This window comes from Dendropsophus ebraccatus, chromosome 5 (genome assembly GCF_027789765.1).
Source record: "Dendropsophus ebraccatus isolate aDenEbr1 chromosome 5, aDenEbr1.pat, whole genome shotgun sequence".
In the NCBI taxonomy this organism is placed as follows: Eukaryota; Metazoa; Chordata; class Amphibia; order Anura; family Hylidae; genus Dendropsophus; species Dendropsophus ebraccatus.
The window spans coordinates 135,421,611-135,437,762 of record NC_091458.1 but is presented as its reverse complement, the minus strand read 5'-3'; the positions used below and the strand labels follow the sequence as shown (position 1 = coordinate 135,437,762).

The 16,152-nt window shown below is 42.7% G+C and overlaps 1 protein-coding gene across 1 annotated transcript; it reads left to right on the top strand.

The window, feature by feature from the left end:
- Positions 1-269: 269 nt before the first annotated feature.
- KPNA6 (karyopherin subunit alpha 6) lies at positions 270-15,528 on the top strand. The gene is made up of 14 exons (XM_069972529.1): positions 270-346; positions 3,312-3,445; positions 4,683-4,778; positions 5,514-5,613; positions 5,979-6,073; positions 6,153-6,284; positions 6,382-6,470; positions 6,567-6,666; positions 6,754-6,917; positions 8,930-9,008; positions 11,572-11,697; positions 12,682-12,809; positions 12,922-13,100; positions 14,101-15,528. The coding sequence occupies exons 1-14, from the start codon at positions 343-345 to the stop codon at positions 14,286-14,288; spliced, it is 1,614 nt and encodes a 537-aa protein (XP_069828630.1). The 5' UTR covers positions 270-342; the 3' UTR covers positions 14,289-15,528.
- Positions 15,529-16,152: the final 624 nt, after the last annotated feature.

Genomic DNA, 16,152 nt, shown 5'->3' with positions numbered 1-16,152 from the left:
TTCTTGTGTGGTAGCGCCCTCTACAGGAACCCGCTGACTGCCAAAGAATCCAGCACACATCGAATTCCCTTTCCCTGAAGAAAAGATTATCATCAGGCTTTTCACTTCTAAAGACATAGCTTGAAAAACGCGTATCTTTACTGTAAAAGCTCTAAATAGAACCCTGTCGCTTTAAGAAGATGGAACGCACGTCGTGCGTCGCCGTGACACGCACGTAGAAGCTTTAGTGACGTTTACTTACGCAAATTCGTTCCGCGCCTTAGATTGACATTCCGAGGCTTCCGTTGGTCAGACATATTGTCCCTGAGGAGCCGGGAGAGGCCCTGACACACCGGGGGCAGCATGGGTGAGCTGTGGGGACGGGATAGTAGTGGGTGAATGGACACGTGACGGTGATATGATGGTATATAGTGTGGCACTTCCCGGGCTACATATCTCCGCTCGGGAAGGAGTCTCAGTGGGCCAGCATCTCTATGGTGGAGCTGGACGCTGCTTTCCTAGTACTCGGGCGTTCAGCTACGTCTGTATGTGCTGTACCGCTGCGTCTTATCCCTGGTGTGAATACCGTCTGAGGGGGCAGCTCCTGTCTGTGTGGGTCAGCTGAAATGTGAATCCTCCCTTATAGAGCTGAGAGCCCCCCATGGTACATTACAGGCCCTGGGCCACATACAGCTCTATAAATACTCTGCCATAGTGAACTGACCTAGTATTCTGTACAGCAGGGGGAGGGAACCTTGGCTCTCCAGCTGCTGCAAAACTACAACTCCCATAAAGCTTTGGCTGGCCAGGCATGATGGGAGTTGTAGTTTTGCAACAGCTGGAGAGCCAAGGTTCCCTCTCCCTGCTGTACACGGACAGGGATTGTACTGTACACAGGAGACTGTTAGAAACCTGTGATCCCTATCAGACAACTAACATTAGCTGCAGCCTACACTGTTGTAGCAACCTAGACTAGAGTTGTAGGGACGGTTGAGTGACAATAGATAAACTTATTTAAAGGAGAAGGCCGGCGAAAATCATTATTTAATTATTGTGTTGCCCCCCAAAAGTTATGCAAATCCCCAACATACACTTATTACGGGAAATGCTTATAAAGAGTTTTTTTCCCTGCACTTACTGCTGCATCAAGGCTTCACTTCCTGGATAAGATGGTGATGTCACGACCTGACTCCCAGAACTGTCCGGGCTGTGGCTGCTGGAGAGGATGATGGCAGAGGGATGCTCAGTGTTCCTCCAGCGCCCTGTGTTCCCCTGCCATGATCCTCTCCAGCAGCCACAGCCCGCACAGCTCTGGGAGTCGGGTCGTGACATCACTATGTTATCCAGGAAGTGAAGCCTTGATGCAGTAGTAAGTGCAGGGAGAAAAGCAATTTATATACATTTCCCGTAATAAGTGTATATTGGGGATTTGTATAACTTTTGGGGGGCAATACAATACTTTAATAAAAATTTTCATCGGACTTTTCCTTTAAAAGAGCTGTCCGTATCCGATAGGTCAGGGAGGTCACTACCTAAAGCAGTGGAATGGTGTTCTCTAGGGTTCGGCAAGCCCGTTCAGCTTTCAACATTTTTAAGTTTGTGGCTTAGTAGGTATAAATGTTTAAGGGTGCCTTAACAAACACAGATTTATCTGACAGATAATTGAAGCCAAAGCCAGGAACAGACTATAAACAGAGAACAGGTCATAAAGGAAAGACTGAGAGCACTCCTTTTTTCAAAACCATTCCTGGCTTTGGCTTTAATAATCTGTCAGATAATTTGCTCTGTGTAAAGGCAGCCTAAAGTCCCTATTACACGGGGCGATGCGGAGAGGAAGCGAGTGCCGTCCTGTCAGGTCAGCGCTCGCTTGCTCCTCGTTCCCCTGCCCCCCTCTGCTGGCGCTATTACACACGCCGACATAGAGCTAGAAGGAGCTGGTAAGAGAGGGGAGGGGGGGGGCGGCCTGGGCTATTATCAGCCCATAGAAGATAGTAGCACTCTGTTCCTATTGCACGGAGCGATGGCAGCAGATCGTTGGCGTTTCAGCATCTCGGCTGATCGTTGTCTTCTATTACACAAAACGATTATTGGCCGATAATTGCTTCATATAATAAGGTCTTATGAGGGGGCAGAATGGGAACATGATTGTTCATGGAATGAATGGAGTGCGGAACTTGTGCACGACGACTTCTCTGTGGAGCCGCTGATCATTTCAGTGTTTGGCGGTCCCATAGAGAATGAATGGCGAGGTGGCTGGGCACACACGGTGCACTACATTCACAACACAAGAGTCACTGAGATCAGTAAAAAAATTATTACAGAAACTGTTGGGGTTCTGTTGGTCGGACCCCCACCAATCAGCTTATTGTTGCCTATCTTATGGATAGGGGAAGACCTTTTAATGGAGACAGTGAAAGATTAAAATAACTCACACAGACTACACTGACACAGTCCTCACCGCAGCATTGCTGAGCACTGTGTGTGGTTAGTGGAGCAGCCCTAACCAGGAAGTGTCTGCTCAGTGCCTGCACACGTCAGTCGCTTCACCCAGCACTATGTGGGGACCGGACAGGTCGGCTTGTGCATGACCCTGCCCTGCTAGTGGAAGCTACCGCTCACAACTGAATGCCAAGGGGTTGCTTTAAAAAAAAAAAAAATCAGAATGCACTTTATTGAAACATTGTTCCCAGCAGGACAGTGTACATTCTTCTGGAGTGCATAGTCATGACATGTCACATTATCATCCAAGAATATCTAGTACATACATGCCACAAAGATTTATTATAGAAGGGATTGCTTTTACATACCAGTATTTCCTAAAGCCAAATAAAATAAGACCGGTGAATTAGTTGTGATTATATCTTGTGACAGTGGGAATTTTGTGGATTAAGAGTGTAGTTCAGCAAAAAAAAAAAAAATCCTCAAATCAACTGGTGGCAGAAAGTGCCAGAGATTTGTAATTTATAGTATTCTTTCCAGTCTGGAGAGCAGAAGAGGTTTTCTAGGGGGGGTTGCTACTGCTCTGGACAGTTCCTGGAGAGAGCACTGTGTCAGATTTGAAAGAATACAGTACTTCCTGCAGGACTTATAGCCGCTGATAAGTACTGGAAGACTTGATATTCTTTTAATAGAAGTGAATTACAAATTGATTTCAAAGATTTTTTTTTTTTTTTGCTGAACTACCCCTTTAATTCTCACCCATATTTGTATAGAATTTGTGTTATATATGTTTAGCAAAACGGCTAGCTATAAGTAACTGTGATTAAAAAATGGTTCATATGTAAAATAAATTGTATTGTAAAATGTTAATATATATGGCTTCTTTCTTCCAGATTCCATAGCGAGCCCCGGGAAGGACACTTGTCGCATGAAGAGCTACAAGAACAAGGCTCTAAACCCTGAGGAGATGCGCAGACGGCGTGAAGAGGAAGGGATCCAGCTCCGCAAGCAGAAGCGGGAACAGCAGGTTAGAAGTTTCCTGTATTTTCATTGTAAAATGTATTCTATATTTTTGATCTTGCATAGAGCTGTATGAAGTGTCCCCTTATTGAAGTAATTACTTCTGGTGCCAGAGGTTGGTCCTCCACCATGATTGACATTTATAGCCCATAAAAGCTACACTGTGTAACCTGTAACTGGAGCGCAGCCCCTATTCACTTGAACAGGATGCAGTTACAGTTCGTCACCGCTACACAGTGAACGGAGACGAACTCTGTGTAGTGCGGGCGCCAAACAGATGATTGGTGTCGGGTGTTTGCACCCCACCGATAAGTGCCTGATGTTATAGATTGCCTACAAGTGTACCTGTCATCACATGTAGAAAAAAAAAACCTCAGCAAACATAAAAAGGGTGTGTTCACATGTTCTCTGCAGACTGTCCGTAGTATGTCCTGCGGGGTAAATCTCGGAGCTCCTCTCTTCATGATTATATGCCGTCGGGAGCTCCGATACTATTTGCAAGTTCACACTGGTGTACTGACAGCCGCGCAAAGCCTCAACTTCAGTTTTCTAGTAAGTGAGACACCTAGTGGCCAGATGTATAGCATTGTATTTCATATAGTAAACAGGCAAACCTATAAAAAAGTAAATAGCAAATATGCAGCCTATGACCTCCCCTGCTTATTTATTAGACCCTTATGATCGGATATTGTAATCCTGTTCTGTAGAGAGGCCACCAATAAAAAAAAAAAATCTCTATGTTTGGAAGCCCATAGACAATAATTAAAGCAGTGGTTGATCACTTCATTCACCCAGAGGACATTTGATCTCCATTATTATCATCCGTGCCTGTGTGCGCGTGGGGGGCAGCTAATTATAAGGAATAAAGCAGATGTCTCACCTGAAGAAAACCTCATTTTAAGAAGTTGTCTAATCACATGAATTGTAGATCATGTAACTCATGGATGGGCTTGGTTTACCAGAATAGAAGCTGTTCTTACAGCGGCGCACTCGGGTAAAGTACCATCCCAAGTGCACCAACCAGGCTATCTAGCCCAAATAAAATGGTAACTATAAAAACAGAGCGCCATAGTAAAGGTAGCATATTCCTTTTTGTAATGTTGCCTCTTACCTATGTTGCCTATTACAGTGAAATCGGTGCATATGGCTATGCATAGTGTATGCATAGACGTAAAAACATCCAGTGACCGTGACCTAAAGAAACAAAGCTTTAATATAATAGTAATTTTTTTTTCTTCATGTAGCTTTTCAAGCGTCGTAATGTGGAACTGGTTTCTGAAGATGCATCCATGTTTGATGGGCCTGTGATGGACTCTTATGTCAGCTCTACCAATTCTGGGGTATGTTCAGTACAGGAGACCGTTCCTTATAAAATGCTGTGAAAGTAAATTAATCTTAAGCAAGTTAGGCTGGGTTCCCACTGTGTTTTTGCAATTCGTTTAATGCAAAAAAAAAAAGAAAGGGATCTTGATCTGTTTTTTCATTGACTTCCATTATGATAAACTGATTCAAACACATCAGTTTTTTTAGCATACACAAATCTGGTCAACCAGTTTTTTGTGTCCACTAAAAAAAAAAGGTTAATCTAGAAATTCTGCTTAGGCTGGGTTCACACTGTTTTTGCAATCCGTTTTTTGCAAAAAACCGATGCATTTGTGTGCATCCGTTTTGATCCGTTTTTCCATTGACTTCTATTATGAAAAAAAAAGTATCTGTTTTTTTTCTTTTTAATGGACACAAAAGTAGTGTCAACACAAATTTTGTGTCCGTTAAAAAAAACGGATCCGTTTTGATCAGTTTCTTTTATAATAGAAATCAATGGAAAAACGGATGCACACAAATGCATCCGTTTTTTTTCATCCGTTTGCAAACGGATGAAAGAAACGGATTGCAAAAACAGTGTGAACCCAGCCTAATCAGATTTCCAACACAGCTCTGCTACTTAACAACCTAAAATCCTGCAAGGCTGTTAGCCAGATAGTCTACATTTCTAGAATGTATTAGTTCAGCACCTGTTAAGTTGTTTTATACAGTAGTTTGTGTTGTCCATTGAATTTTATTCTGCTTCCTCATAGGATGGAGTGATTACCCGGGAAATGGTTGAACTACTGCTGTCCGATGACCCTGACATGCAGTTGGCTACAACTCAGAAATTTCGAAAGTTGCTATCTAAAGGTGTGAACACATTGGACTAGTTGTGAGATGCTTATGTTAATATATGTTAAATTAGAGATGAGCCAATTTACAGTAGGAACGAAGCCAAGCTCCTCATTGGGATCGCCCGGCAGCTTGTCAGGCTGCTGGCTTTGAAGTCTGTGCAGCTCAGGGTGCTGGGAAAAGGAAGTTTCCCAGGACTGGATCCAGCTTTTCATGGCATCCGCGGAGGAGGAGTGGCACAGACTTCAAAGCCAGCAGCCAGACAAGCTGCCGGCCAATCCTAATGAAGCAATTCACTTTGTTTCTACTGTAAATTTGCTCATTCCTAGGTATCAATAACTACAAAAAGGAAGTTTACCTATTCTTTTATCACTTTGTTGTAGAACCGAATCCCCCTATAGATGAAGTGATCAATGCCCCTGGGGTGGTAGAGCGATTTGTGGACTTCCTCAAAAGGAGTGACAACTATACATTACAGGTATGTGCATTAAGTAGAGACAAGCAGATTGTTAGATATTGAGCCACACAGAAGTATTAATTGTCATCTCGTGTAACAGTTTGAAGCGGCCTGGGCCTTGACGAACATCGCTTCGGGCACTTCACAACAGACAAAGATTGTGATAGAAGCAGGAGCTGTGCCAATCTTTATCCAGTTGCTAAACTCTGACTATGAGGACGTCCAGGAGCAGGTTTGGATAACATCTTTGTCTCTTCTCCTTGTTTTATGTCTCTCTTCTGGTGAGTTTTCCAGAAATAAGTGTAACTTACTGTGCGTTTCCACCACAGGCGGTGTGGGCCCTGGGCAATATCGCTGGTGACAGCTCAGTGTGCCGAGACTATGTGTTGAGCTGTGACATCCTGCCTCCACTTCTTAAGTAAGTACATTATACAGGTCAGTCAGGCTAAACTGAGTATATAAGATTGTGGTTACGTGATATATTTTACAATTTTTATGTCATTTATTACTCTAGTTTGCTCACCAAATCAAGCCGTCTTACTATGATCAGAAATGCTGTATGGGCCTTGTCTAACCTGTGTCGAGGAAAGAGCCCAGCTCCAGACTTTGATAAGGTTTTTATATATATTTTTTTGTATTGAGGACATATCCTGACACATCTCCCTGGAATTTTACTACATGTTTCATTCTGCTCATTCTAGGTGTCTCAGTGTCTTCCTGTATTATCACGTCTCGTGTTCACCAGTGACTCGGACTTATTGGCAGATGCTTGCTGGGCACTCTCATACCTTTCTGATGGTCCTAATGAGAAGATCCAAGCAGTGATTGATTCAGGTGTTTGCCGCAGGCTGGTGGAGCTCTTAATGTGAGTGTAGAATACTCTGTAGTAACACTTGGCTGTTGACTTAATATGCACAACATTTGCATCTGTGTTTAATACTGTGTTTATAAATACAGTTAAATATCTAGCATATAATATGAAGACTTCTGGCATAAGTTTTCTGGAATAAAAAGGCCCCTCCATTGATCAGCTGTTCAGCGCTCACACTACAGTGAGAACTGATCCAGAACCACACTCTGTGTACTGCAGCCTTGACCCCTGTTCTCTTCAATAGGGACTGAGGCTGCTATACCCTTGTGCCACCGCTACACCGCGTATAGAGCCAACTGCTTCTAGTTCTTTTTACACTGTAGTGTGGGTACTGAACAGCTGATTGGTGGCAATTGTTAATAGCCCATAGAGTGGATAAGCTAGCCGTTGTTTGATACTGGCATAAGGGTATGTTTACACTGAGCAAATACAGTGGAATTCCGCGGCGGAGAATCCAGATGAGAGGTTGCGCGCTACTCTGCTGCCGCCGCTCTCCGCCCAAAGAAGTGACATGTGACAGCTGCGGAAGAGCACGCGCTCTTCCATAGACAGGCTTTGGCACACTGAAAGTTCCGCCGTGGAATTCCACCTGTTTTACCCTTTGAACATACCCTAAAAGTGCGTTCACACCTACTGGATCCTCAGCGGATTTTATGCTGCAGATTCGCAGCGAGATCCAGTCCCATTCATTCCTATAGGGCACAAACTCGCAGCGGGGTTAACATCCCACTGTGAATATGTGCTTTAACCCCCCGCTGCCGAGAGCATACATTACCTGCTCGACGACGCGGCTGAATGTCGGGCTCCCGGCTCTGGTCCCGCTCAGCCAATCAGTGCTGCTGTACACTGATTGGCTGAGTAAGACCGGAGCCGGGAGCCTGACATGCAGCCATGTCACTGAGCAGGTAATGTATGCTCTCGGAGGTGGGCTGCGGGCGGTGGGGGGTTAAAGCACATACTCACAGCGAGATGTCAATCCCGCTGCGAGTATGTGTTCTATAGGAATGAATGGGACTGGATCTGCAGCGGATCTCGCTGCGAATCCGCAGCGTGAAATCCGCTGCAGATACGGTAGGTGTGAACGCAGCCTAAAAGTTTCCAGCTTTGATCTATGGTCTTCATTACCAATTGGAGAGTTGGTGAAAAATACAATTTTGGAAGACTTAGAGACTATGGGGGAGATTTATCAAAGGGTGTAAAATTTAGACTGGTGCAAACTACCCACAGCAACCAATCACAGCTCAGCTTTAGGCAGTGCTGAAAGGAAAGCTGAGCTGTGATTGGTTGCTGAGGGCAGCTTGCACCAGTCTAAATTTTACACCCTTTGATAAATCTCCCCCTATGGGTATATGTTGTCAGTGTTTTAGCTCCGTAAGAAAACACCTTTGTTCCTTGGTGTGAAGTGTCAGAGGCGTGTCTTAGGGTGGCCTATTAGTGCAGCACCTCTTTGATATTTACCCCCCACTTCTTCCCACCTACATGCATAGGGAATGGTGGGTGCCATACCAGCTTGGTATGAGGCTGTGATGTCAGTGTCTCACAGTGCATGTGCTGTACACAGCGCCAGCAAGACAGATACTAAATTGTGGCTGTGGTACTATGGCACAGGGGTGGCTTAGGCCATGCCTCTTTGACACTACCCACCATGAAGCTGACACAATTTATGAAGGTGGATGTGTACAACAGAGCTGACAGCTGCTTTCCCGTTTGGGGTGTGTGACAGATTTGCGTTAATCTAAATTGGTGCCTGTAATGTAATATTCATACTACAGGGGATATGGATGGCCACGTGAGCGATAATGGATCATTGCATAGGATTCAGCAGACTGGGCTTGTGGATGACAACCCCCTTAAAGGGTTTGTCTGGTCTCTCAAAAAGGATAAATGAAGGAAGGTGTAATATTGATGGGGTAGTCTGAGAATAGGCCTTCGATTTTTATACACTTCTTTTTCTTCGATACATGTATAGCAACTTTCCTTTTTCTATTTTTTTTTTCTATACCTAGGCACAATGATTACAAAGTAGCTTCCCCTGCACTGAGAGCCGTAGGAAACATCGTCACAGGAGATGACATCCAGACACAGGTGAGGAACACTACTCCACAACTTGCTAGCTAACAATGCACTTATTCTGGATAAAGGTCCTGTACAGGTTTTCCGCACCTAATAATGAAAACCTGTCCAAGTGTTCCATAACATCCATATGGGCATATATTATGCATGTTCTGGGCATACAGCGTATCTCACACTTCTTTCCTTACACTCCCTTTCATTGCAGTTGTTTTCCCCATATTATGATGCGGTAAACTCCAAAACAGTTAGGCACTACACTACTGTACTGAGTCAGTACAGTAACGTAGATCTTCAACTGTTCCCAAGCTCACTGTAAGAGCTCAAGAGTTCAGTCTGTGATATACAGTTGGCTTATGGAACCTATATCGCAATGTGTGAATGAAGCTTAACCCCTAGACGACTTAGGACGTACCGGTACGTCCTAAACAGGCAGGCACAATGAGCAGAGCGCCGATAACACTGATCAATGCTATGCCTATGGCATAGCAGTGATCAGAGATAAAAATCAAAGTAGTGTATGTAAAAGTCCCCCAAAGGGACTTAAAATGTGTGAGGAAAAAAAAGTTAAAATCACTATTACACTACCCCAAAGCCCCTCCCCCAATAAAAGTTGAAATCACCCCCCTTTCCCATTATATAAATAAAACATATAAAAATAAATAAACATATAATATACCGTAGCGTGCGTAATTGTCCAATCTATTAAAATATAACAAGCGTCATTGCGAGCGGCGAACGGCGTACACGAAAAGAGGGGTAAAAGGGCGCAGATTACCGATTTTGTTACATTATATATAAAAAAAAAATCTATAAAAAGTGATCAAAACGTCCGATCTTCACAAATATGGTATTAATAAAAACGAGAGATCATGGTGGAAAAAATGACACCCCATACAGCCCCGTAGGTGAAAAAGTAAAAGCGCTATAAGCATCACAATAGGCCCATTTTATTAATAATTAATTGCCAAAAAAAAGTAACATTAGAGAATCTGTGTAACCTGCATATGGTTGTGTTCTGACTGACCTATAGAATAATGGTATCATGTCGCTTTTACCATATAGTGCATTACGTAGACACAGGAACCCCCCAAAAGTTACAATATTGCATTCTTTTTTACGATTTCCCCAATTTATATTTCCATAAATAATATATTTGGGGTTCCGTCATACATGTTATGGTATAATGAAAGACGCCATTACAAAGTACAACTATTCCTGTAAAAAACAAGCCCTTACATGGCCCTGTAGGTAGAAAACTGAAAGTGCTAGAACTCTTAGGAAGGGGAGGAGGAAAAAACGAAAGCGCAAAGAACAAAATTTGCGCGGTCCACTGGGTCATTTAGAGCCTGGTCCTCAAAGGGTTGAAAGTGTCACTGTTTTTTTTTTTTATTGTGCAGAAATCAATAGTCCAGGCGATGTTAAGAAACTTTGTAAATGGGTTTATTAGGCAAATATGCCATTATCTGCATTTAAAAAAGACTTTCCCCAGGTCCCCCTCCCCCCCCTCTCTCATTCACTGCTCATTATCAGGAAATCACGTCTTATTTACATCAGTCGAGCCCTGTGTAACCTATGGAGAGGGGAGGAGGAAGGAGAGAGATTAGTTGCCAGCAGAGAACAAAGGATAACACAGCAGGACCTGTGTGAAAGCCAGTATTCAGAGGTCAGAGAGGTCAGTGTTGACTTCAGAGGAGATAGCCTGGTGATGTAGCTGTAAACTAACTCTTTGTTGTCCTGTTTTGGTGTCTCATCTCCCTCAACCCCTCCCCTTTCCATAAGAGAACCATGAAGACAGGGGGGAAAGCTTCAAACTGCTTTTTCATGATAAAATTGCATTTTTGGCTAATAAACCCAATTACAAAGTTTCTTAAAATCGCCTGTACTCTTGATTTCTGCAAAAAATTTAAACGACAGTGACACTTTAAGTCTCAAATTATCTACATACCCTAAAACACAGACCAATGGAATCTATCCACCTGCACATAATACATCATAGAGAGAGAGGTACAGGACACACACCATGTGTATGTGATTAGCATTTGGAGTCCCGTACCCAATGTTGCACAAGACTTTGGGGGTTTTATTTACACCTTGAAGTACAGATGGAGACCTGCAGTTTGCCACACTTAGGGTACAAACACACACACCGTATACGCAGCGTATTTACTGCTGCGATACGCAGCAGATACGCAGCAGATTAGATCTAAATAACTGAACACAGCATCAAATCTGCACCATCAGAGCTGCTGCAGATCTGCCGTGTATCTGCTGCGTATATGGTGTGTTTGTACCCTTAGAGTTACGGAACCAATTCCAAAATAGTATGCCAGTGATCTCCTTCAATGAGACCGATATGTGGTTTCCATTTTTCTTTACTAGATGGTGAGGGGGATTTTTTTCAAGACAATATCCAGAATGGATGTATAGAGAGTGGATATCACTACTGCAGAACCATCTACCTTGATGGTCCTTCCCTGTGACAGCCATGTCTCCCTCTTTTGTGGTTGCTATATCCAATCTGTGCAAGTGTTACGCCTACAAGTGTATCTTGACTAATAAGTTATTGTTTTTCCAGGTTATCTTAAACTGCTCCGCTCTTCCTTGTCTATTACATCTTTTGAGTAGTCCAAAGGAATCTATTCGCAAAGAGGCTTGCTGGACCATCTCTAATATCACTGCTGGGAATAGAGCTCAAATACAGGTAATGTGAGTATAAAATATTGTTTAAAGAGGTTCTCTGGGGTAATTTTTCCGGTCCAGCGCTGGGTCCCGGATCGCGCCGCCCTGTTCTCCCATTCGGCTGCCGCTTCCTGGTCCGAGCTGCGGCTTGAGACAAGACGTCTCAAGGCAGCTCAGCCATTTAGTGGCCAAGGGGGGACTCCGCTATGACCGTTAAATGGCTGAGCTGCCTTGAGACGTCACGGCCCGTCCGTGCAATAAAAATGACCCTAGCCCGGAATACCCCTTTAAGTTTAGGTGATTTTTACTAATGTCCCCCTTACTAATGTTTTTTCTTAAAAAAAAATGTCTAGTGTACAATAATTATGGGAAATGCACATATACTGCTATTTCCCTCAATTTAGTAGATCATGGAGTGTTTAAATTCTCTCAAGAACCGTGACGTCACGAATCAGGTGTAATTCCTATGGAGTGTCCAGCAGGTGGCGCACTATATGTAAAAGTCTATGGACTGTATTAAAGTATAAAGAAGAGTATATAATGTTATGTAAAAACAACACTTTATTAATGGACTATGTGTGTGAAATAATTTGGGGAGCAAAGACACTTGCTCCCCAAATGGAGGGCACCTAGTAAGGTGGGAGAGGTGTGCTGGTGCATCTTACTACCTCCTCCCTCCCTCCTTCCCTGCTTGCTGCAGTGGGACAGAAAGACACTACTACTGCTCCCATCTGCTCATAGTATGAGCAGATTATGGGAGAAGTAGTAACAGGGAGATCCCCAGCACCAAGCCCTATCTTCCCCCCCCCCCCCCCCCAGCCGAGAATTTGTCTAGCTTTTCAACAGTAATAACATATTAAATAATACTTTTGGCCAAACTTCTCCTTTTAAGGCATGTTACAATTTAACTAGGTAATCCTATTGTTCTGAAGGATAAAAGTCACTACCACTAAGGCAGTTTTTTCTTTCTAATGTAGAATTAATATATATACATTTTTGTTTCCAGGCCGTTGCTGATGCCAATATATTTCCAGTGTTGATTGAGATTTTACAAAAAGCTGAATTTCGCACACGAAAAGAAGCTGCATGGGCCATCACAAATGCCACATCTGGGGGTACCTCAGAGCAGATTAGGTAAAAATTGCTTAAAAAAAATAAATAAATAAAAATAAATATATATATTATTGCATAAAAACCATGTATTTATGTTTGATGATTAATGATTTATTATGTTCATATATCTAAGATACCTGGTGGACCTGGGCTGTATCAAACCACTGTGTGATCTACTAACTGTCATGGATTCAAAAATAGTGCAAGTAGCTCTGAACGGACTAGAAAATATCCTCCGACTTGGGGAACAAGATGCAAAGCAAGCGGGAGGTGGCATAAATCCTTACTGTGGACTGATTGAAGAGGCATATGGTGAGACTGACAATTTAGCTGTTTCCCCCCCCCCCCCCCCCCCCCCACCACTTTCTTGTATGCTTTACCATCTCGCCTGCAGTGGTGTACTGTAGAAGGGGACACCTAGTTGTCATTGTCAGCAGGGCTCTCAGTGATATATTAAGATTGATACGGCATAATAAGAGCATTATTCCCAAACTTTTTCTGGTTGACACATTTTCCGGATAAAAAGGAAAATGTATCACTCGATGCATATTTGTGTGAAGCACATTATTAACAGGCCTCTTAAAGGGGTTGTCCTTATTTCCTCCATTATAAAACTTCATTACGTGTGTGAGGTACTACTTGTTACACCACTCAGTGGAGGGACACAGGAAGACTAGAATGCAATGCACTCCTGGGAAATACAGATGCTACCATGTCGCCTGGAGATAGTAAAGAGATCAAAGCTGTAGAGAGGTGAATAAATAGGCTAAAAAGTGTGAAGGACACTGAAGAGCAGCTGATTTCACATGGATAGAATTGTGGACTTGATTTTTTTTTTATTTAACCATTTTGTGGGAATAAAGGAGTACTCAAAATTTTTCTTTCAAATCAACTGGTTTCAGAAAGTTTATATAGATTTATTTACTTCTATTTAAAAATCTCCAGTATTCCCATACTTATAAGCTGCTGTATGTCCTGCAGGAAGTGGTGTATTCTCTCCAGTCTGACACTCTCTGCTGACACCCCTGTCCATGTCAGGAACTGTCCAAAGCAGCAGCAAATCCTCATAGAAAACCTATCCTGCTCTGTCATCCATGTAGACAGTGTGAACATAGCCTACATGGATCGCTTCAAATGAATGGGTTTCGCAACTAACTGCCAACTGTGTACATTCCAAACATACTCCTACTATGGTCTCATCTATTCCCCCAGAACTCCATTAATTGAGTAATATTTTATGTAATCTGATAGGTGCGTGTTCTATGATTATTTATTGTCCTATTTAATCTGCATTTTGCTTTTCCCACTATAGGTTTGGATAAAATAGAGTTTCTGCAAAGCCACGAGAATCAGGAAATTTATCAGAAAGCTTTTGAGTTGATTGAACACTACTTTGGAGTGGAGGAAGATGACCCTCAGCTTGTCCCGTCGGTGGATGATTCCCAACAACAGTACATTTTCCAACAAACAGAAGCCCCAATGGAGGGATTTCAGCTGTGAGCCAGAGTTCTCGGGACACATGGAGAATCCCATCTCCACTATTCTGTTCAGGTTGTGGAGAGGGATGGTGGGGACGCCGCCATTCACACTGAAGTTATTCATGGTTTATTAGAGAAGTGTATCTCCCCCTCCTCCTAAACGTATGCTTTGTATAGGCAGAGAAAGCTGTGGTCTAACACCATGCTCAACCCTATGCTGCTTTTTTGCAAGGTCTGTATGTAAAGCACATACTTTCCTCTGCCGCTAAGCTTTCTCTGCTTCATAAGGTAAAGATATATATAAATATATATTTTTTTTCTTTTTGACTTAAAACGGACTTGCAGTATGTAAAACGCATCAGAGTTTAATGCGTTGAGCGACTGTTCCTTTTGTGCCGGGGGGTGGGGAGAGGAGCAGATTTAATTGTACATCTATTATTTTTTTTTTTCTTGTTTGATGAAAAATACAGTGCTATTTAAAGTTATAAAAACAAAAAGAATAAATAAGTGAAATGGCTAAAGGCAGTGGATAGTGGTGAGAAGACTGAAGCAGTCATTTACGCTACCTACATAGGTTTATTAGCAGTAACTGTGAGATTTTTGGGACATGGCTGTTACTACTTTGCTCCTTTGGACATTTTGTTTTATCGGGAGCTGCTTGCCTGATCTCTAACATTTGATTTTTTTTCTTGAATTGACGTTGGGCACTTAGCATCGGCGACACAAGCCCCTGAGTGCCTTATAGCATTACCTGCCTCTCAGAATATTTTAGGATCTTAAATTTTCCTAGCAAATAACATACGTTTATGCAAAACGTGTTGCATTCCAAGTGGATTTGGAGGCAACAGGTTTGCATTCAGGACCCGGTATTCTTGTAAAAGACAGAATAGCCACTCGGTATTTGCTCTTACTTGGTATCTGCACTTTGATAATACCAGTTCCTTGTGAATTATGGTCTGCACTTTCAGGAATACTAAGGAAGATTGAAGTATTGATATTTCTACCCTAAGAGTGTGCAGGCAACATTTATACAGTAAAAGGTGTGTAAATGGCAAGTGCTACCTTGTGGCCTCTGACACTCGTTGTACCTATGTGATAGGATGGCTTTGCAGTTACTGCATCTGGTTTGTACTTTCCCACCAGTATCACTAATAATCTCCCCTGGGTCATTCTCTTTAACAAATTGTGACTGTGGTTAACTGGTGTGAAATGCAGAATGGAATATATCTACTTGAATTAAACTAATACTTAGTTGGCTTTTAGTGCTTTTTTTTTTTTTTTAATTACAGGTCCCTAGGAATGGATACCTGTGGTCTTAAAGGGCATAACAGAGTGGTTTGTTCAGCCAATTCCTGCCTAAATGTCCTATTAGGCTTTGGCCCCAGAGTGACTATTAAACACTTAGTGGTCATGGTAAATTGTAAGTTGAAAAAAAAAAAAACCTTAAAGGGGAACTCTGGTGATTTTTTTTCCCTTTCAAATTAACCTGTCAGAAAGATAAATCGATTTTTAATTTACATCTATTTAAAGTGTCACTGTCGTTTAAATAGTTTTTGCAGAAATCAATAGTTCAGGCGATTTCAAAAAACTTTGTAATTGGATTTATTAGCCGAAAAATTGAGGCACCAAAACAGGACAGCAAAGAGTTAATTTACAGCTACATCACCGGGCTATCTCCTCTGAAGTCAGCACTGACCTCTCTGACCTCAGAATAGAGGCTTTCACACAGCTCCCACTGTGTAATCCTTTGTTCTCTGCTGGCGACTAATCTCCCTCCTCCCCTCCCCTCCCCTCTCCTCTCCATAGGTTACACGGGGCTTGACTGATGTAAAAGAGTCAAGATTTCCTGATATTGAGCAGTGAATGAGGAAGGGGAGGGGGGACCT

Coding starts and splice junctions, on each gene's coding strand:
- KPNA6 (XM_069972529.1), top strand. Junction 6,918..8,929: donor AGGCTGGTGGAGCTCTTAAT/GTGAGTGTAGAA, acceptor TTCTATACCTAG/GCACAATGATTACAAAGTAG. Junction 9,009..11,571: donor GAGATGACATCCAGACACAG/GTGAGGAACACT, acceptor TTGTTTTTCCAG/GTTATCTTAAACTGCTCCGC.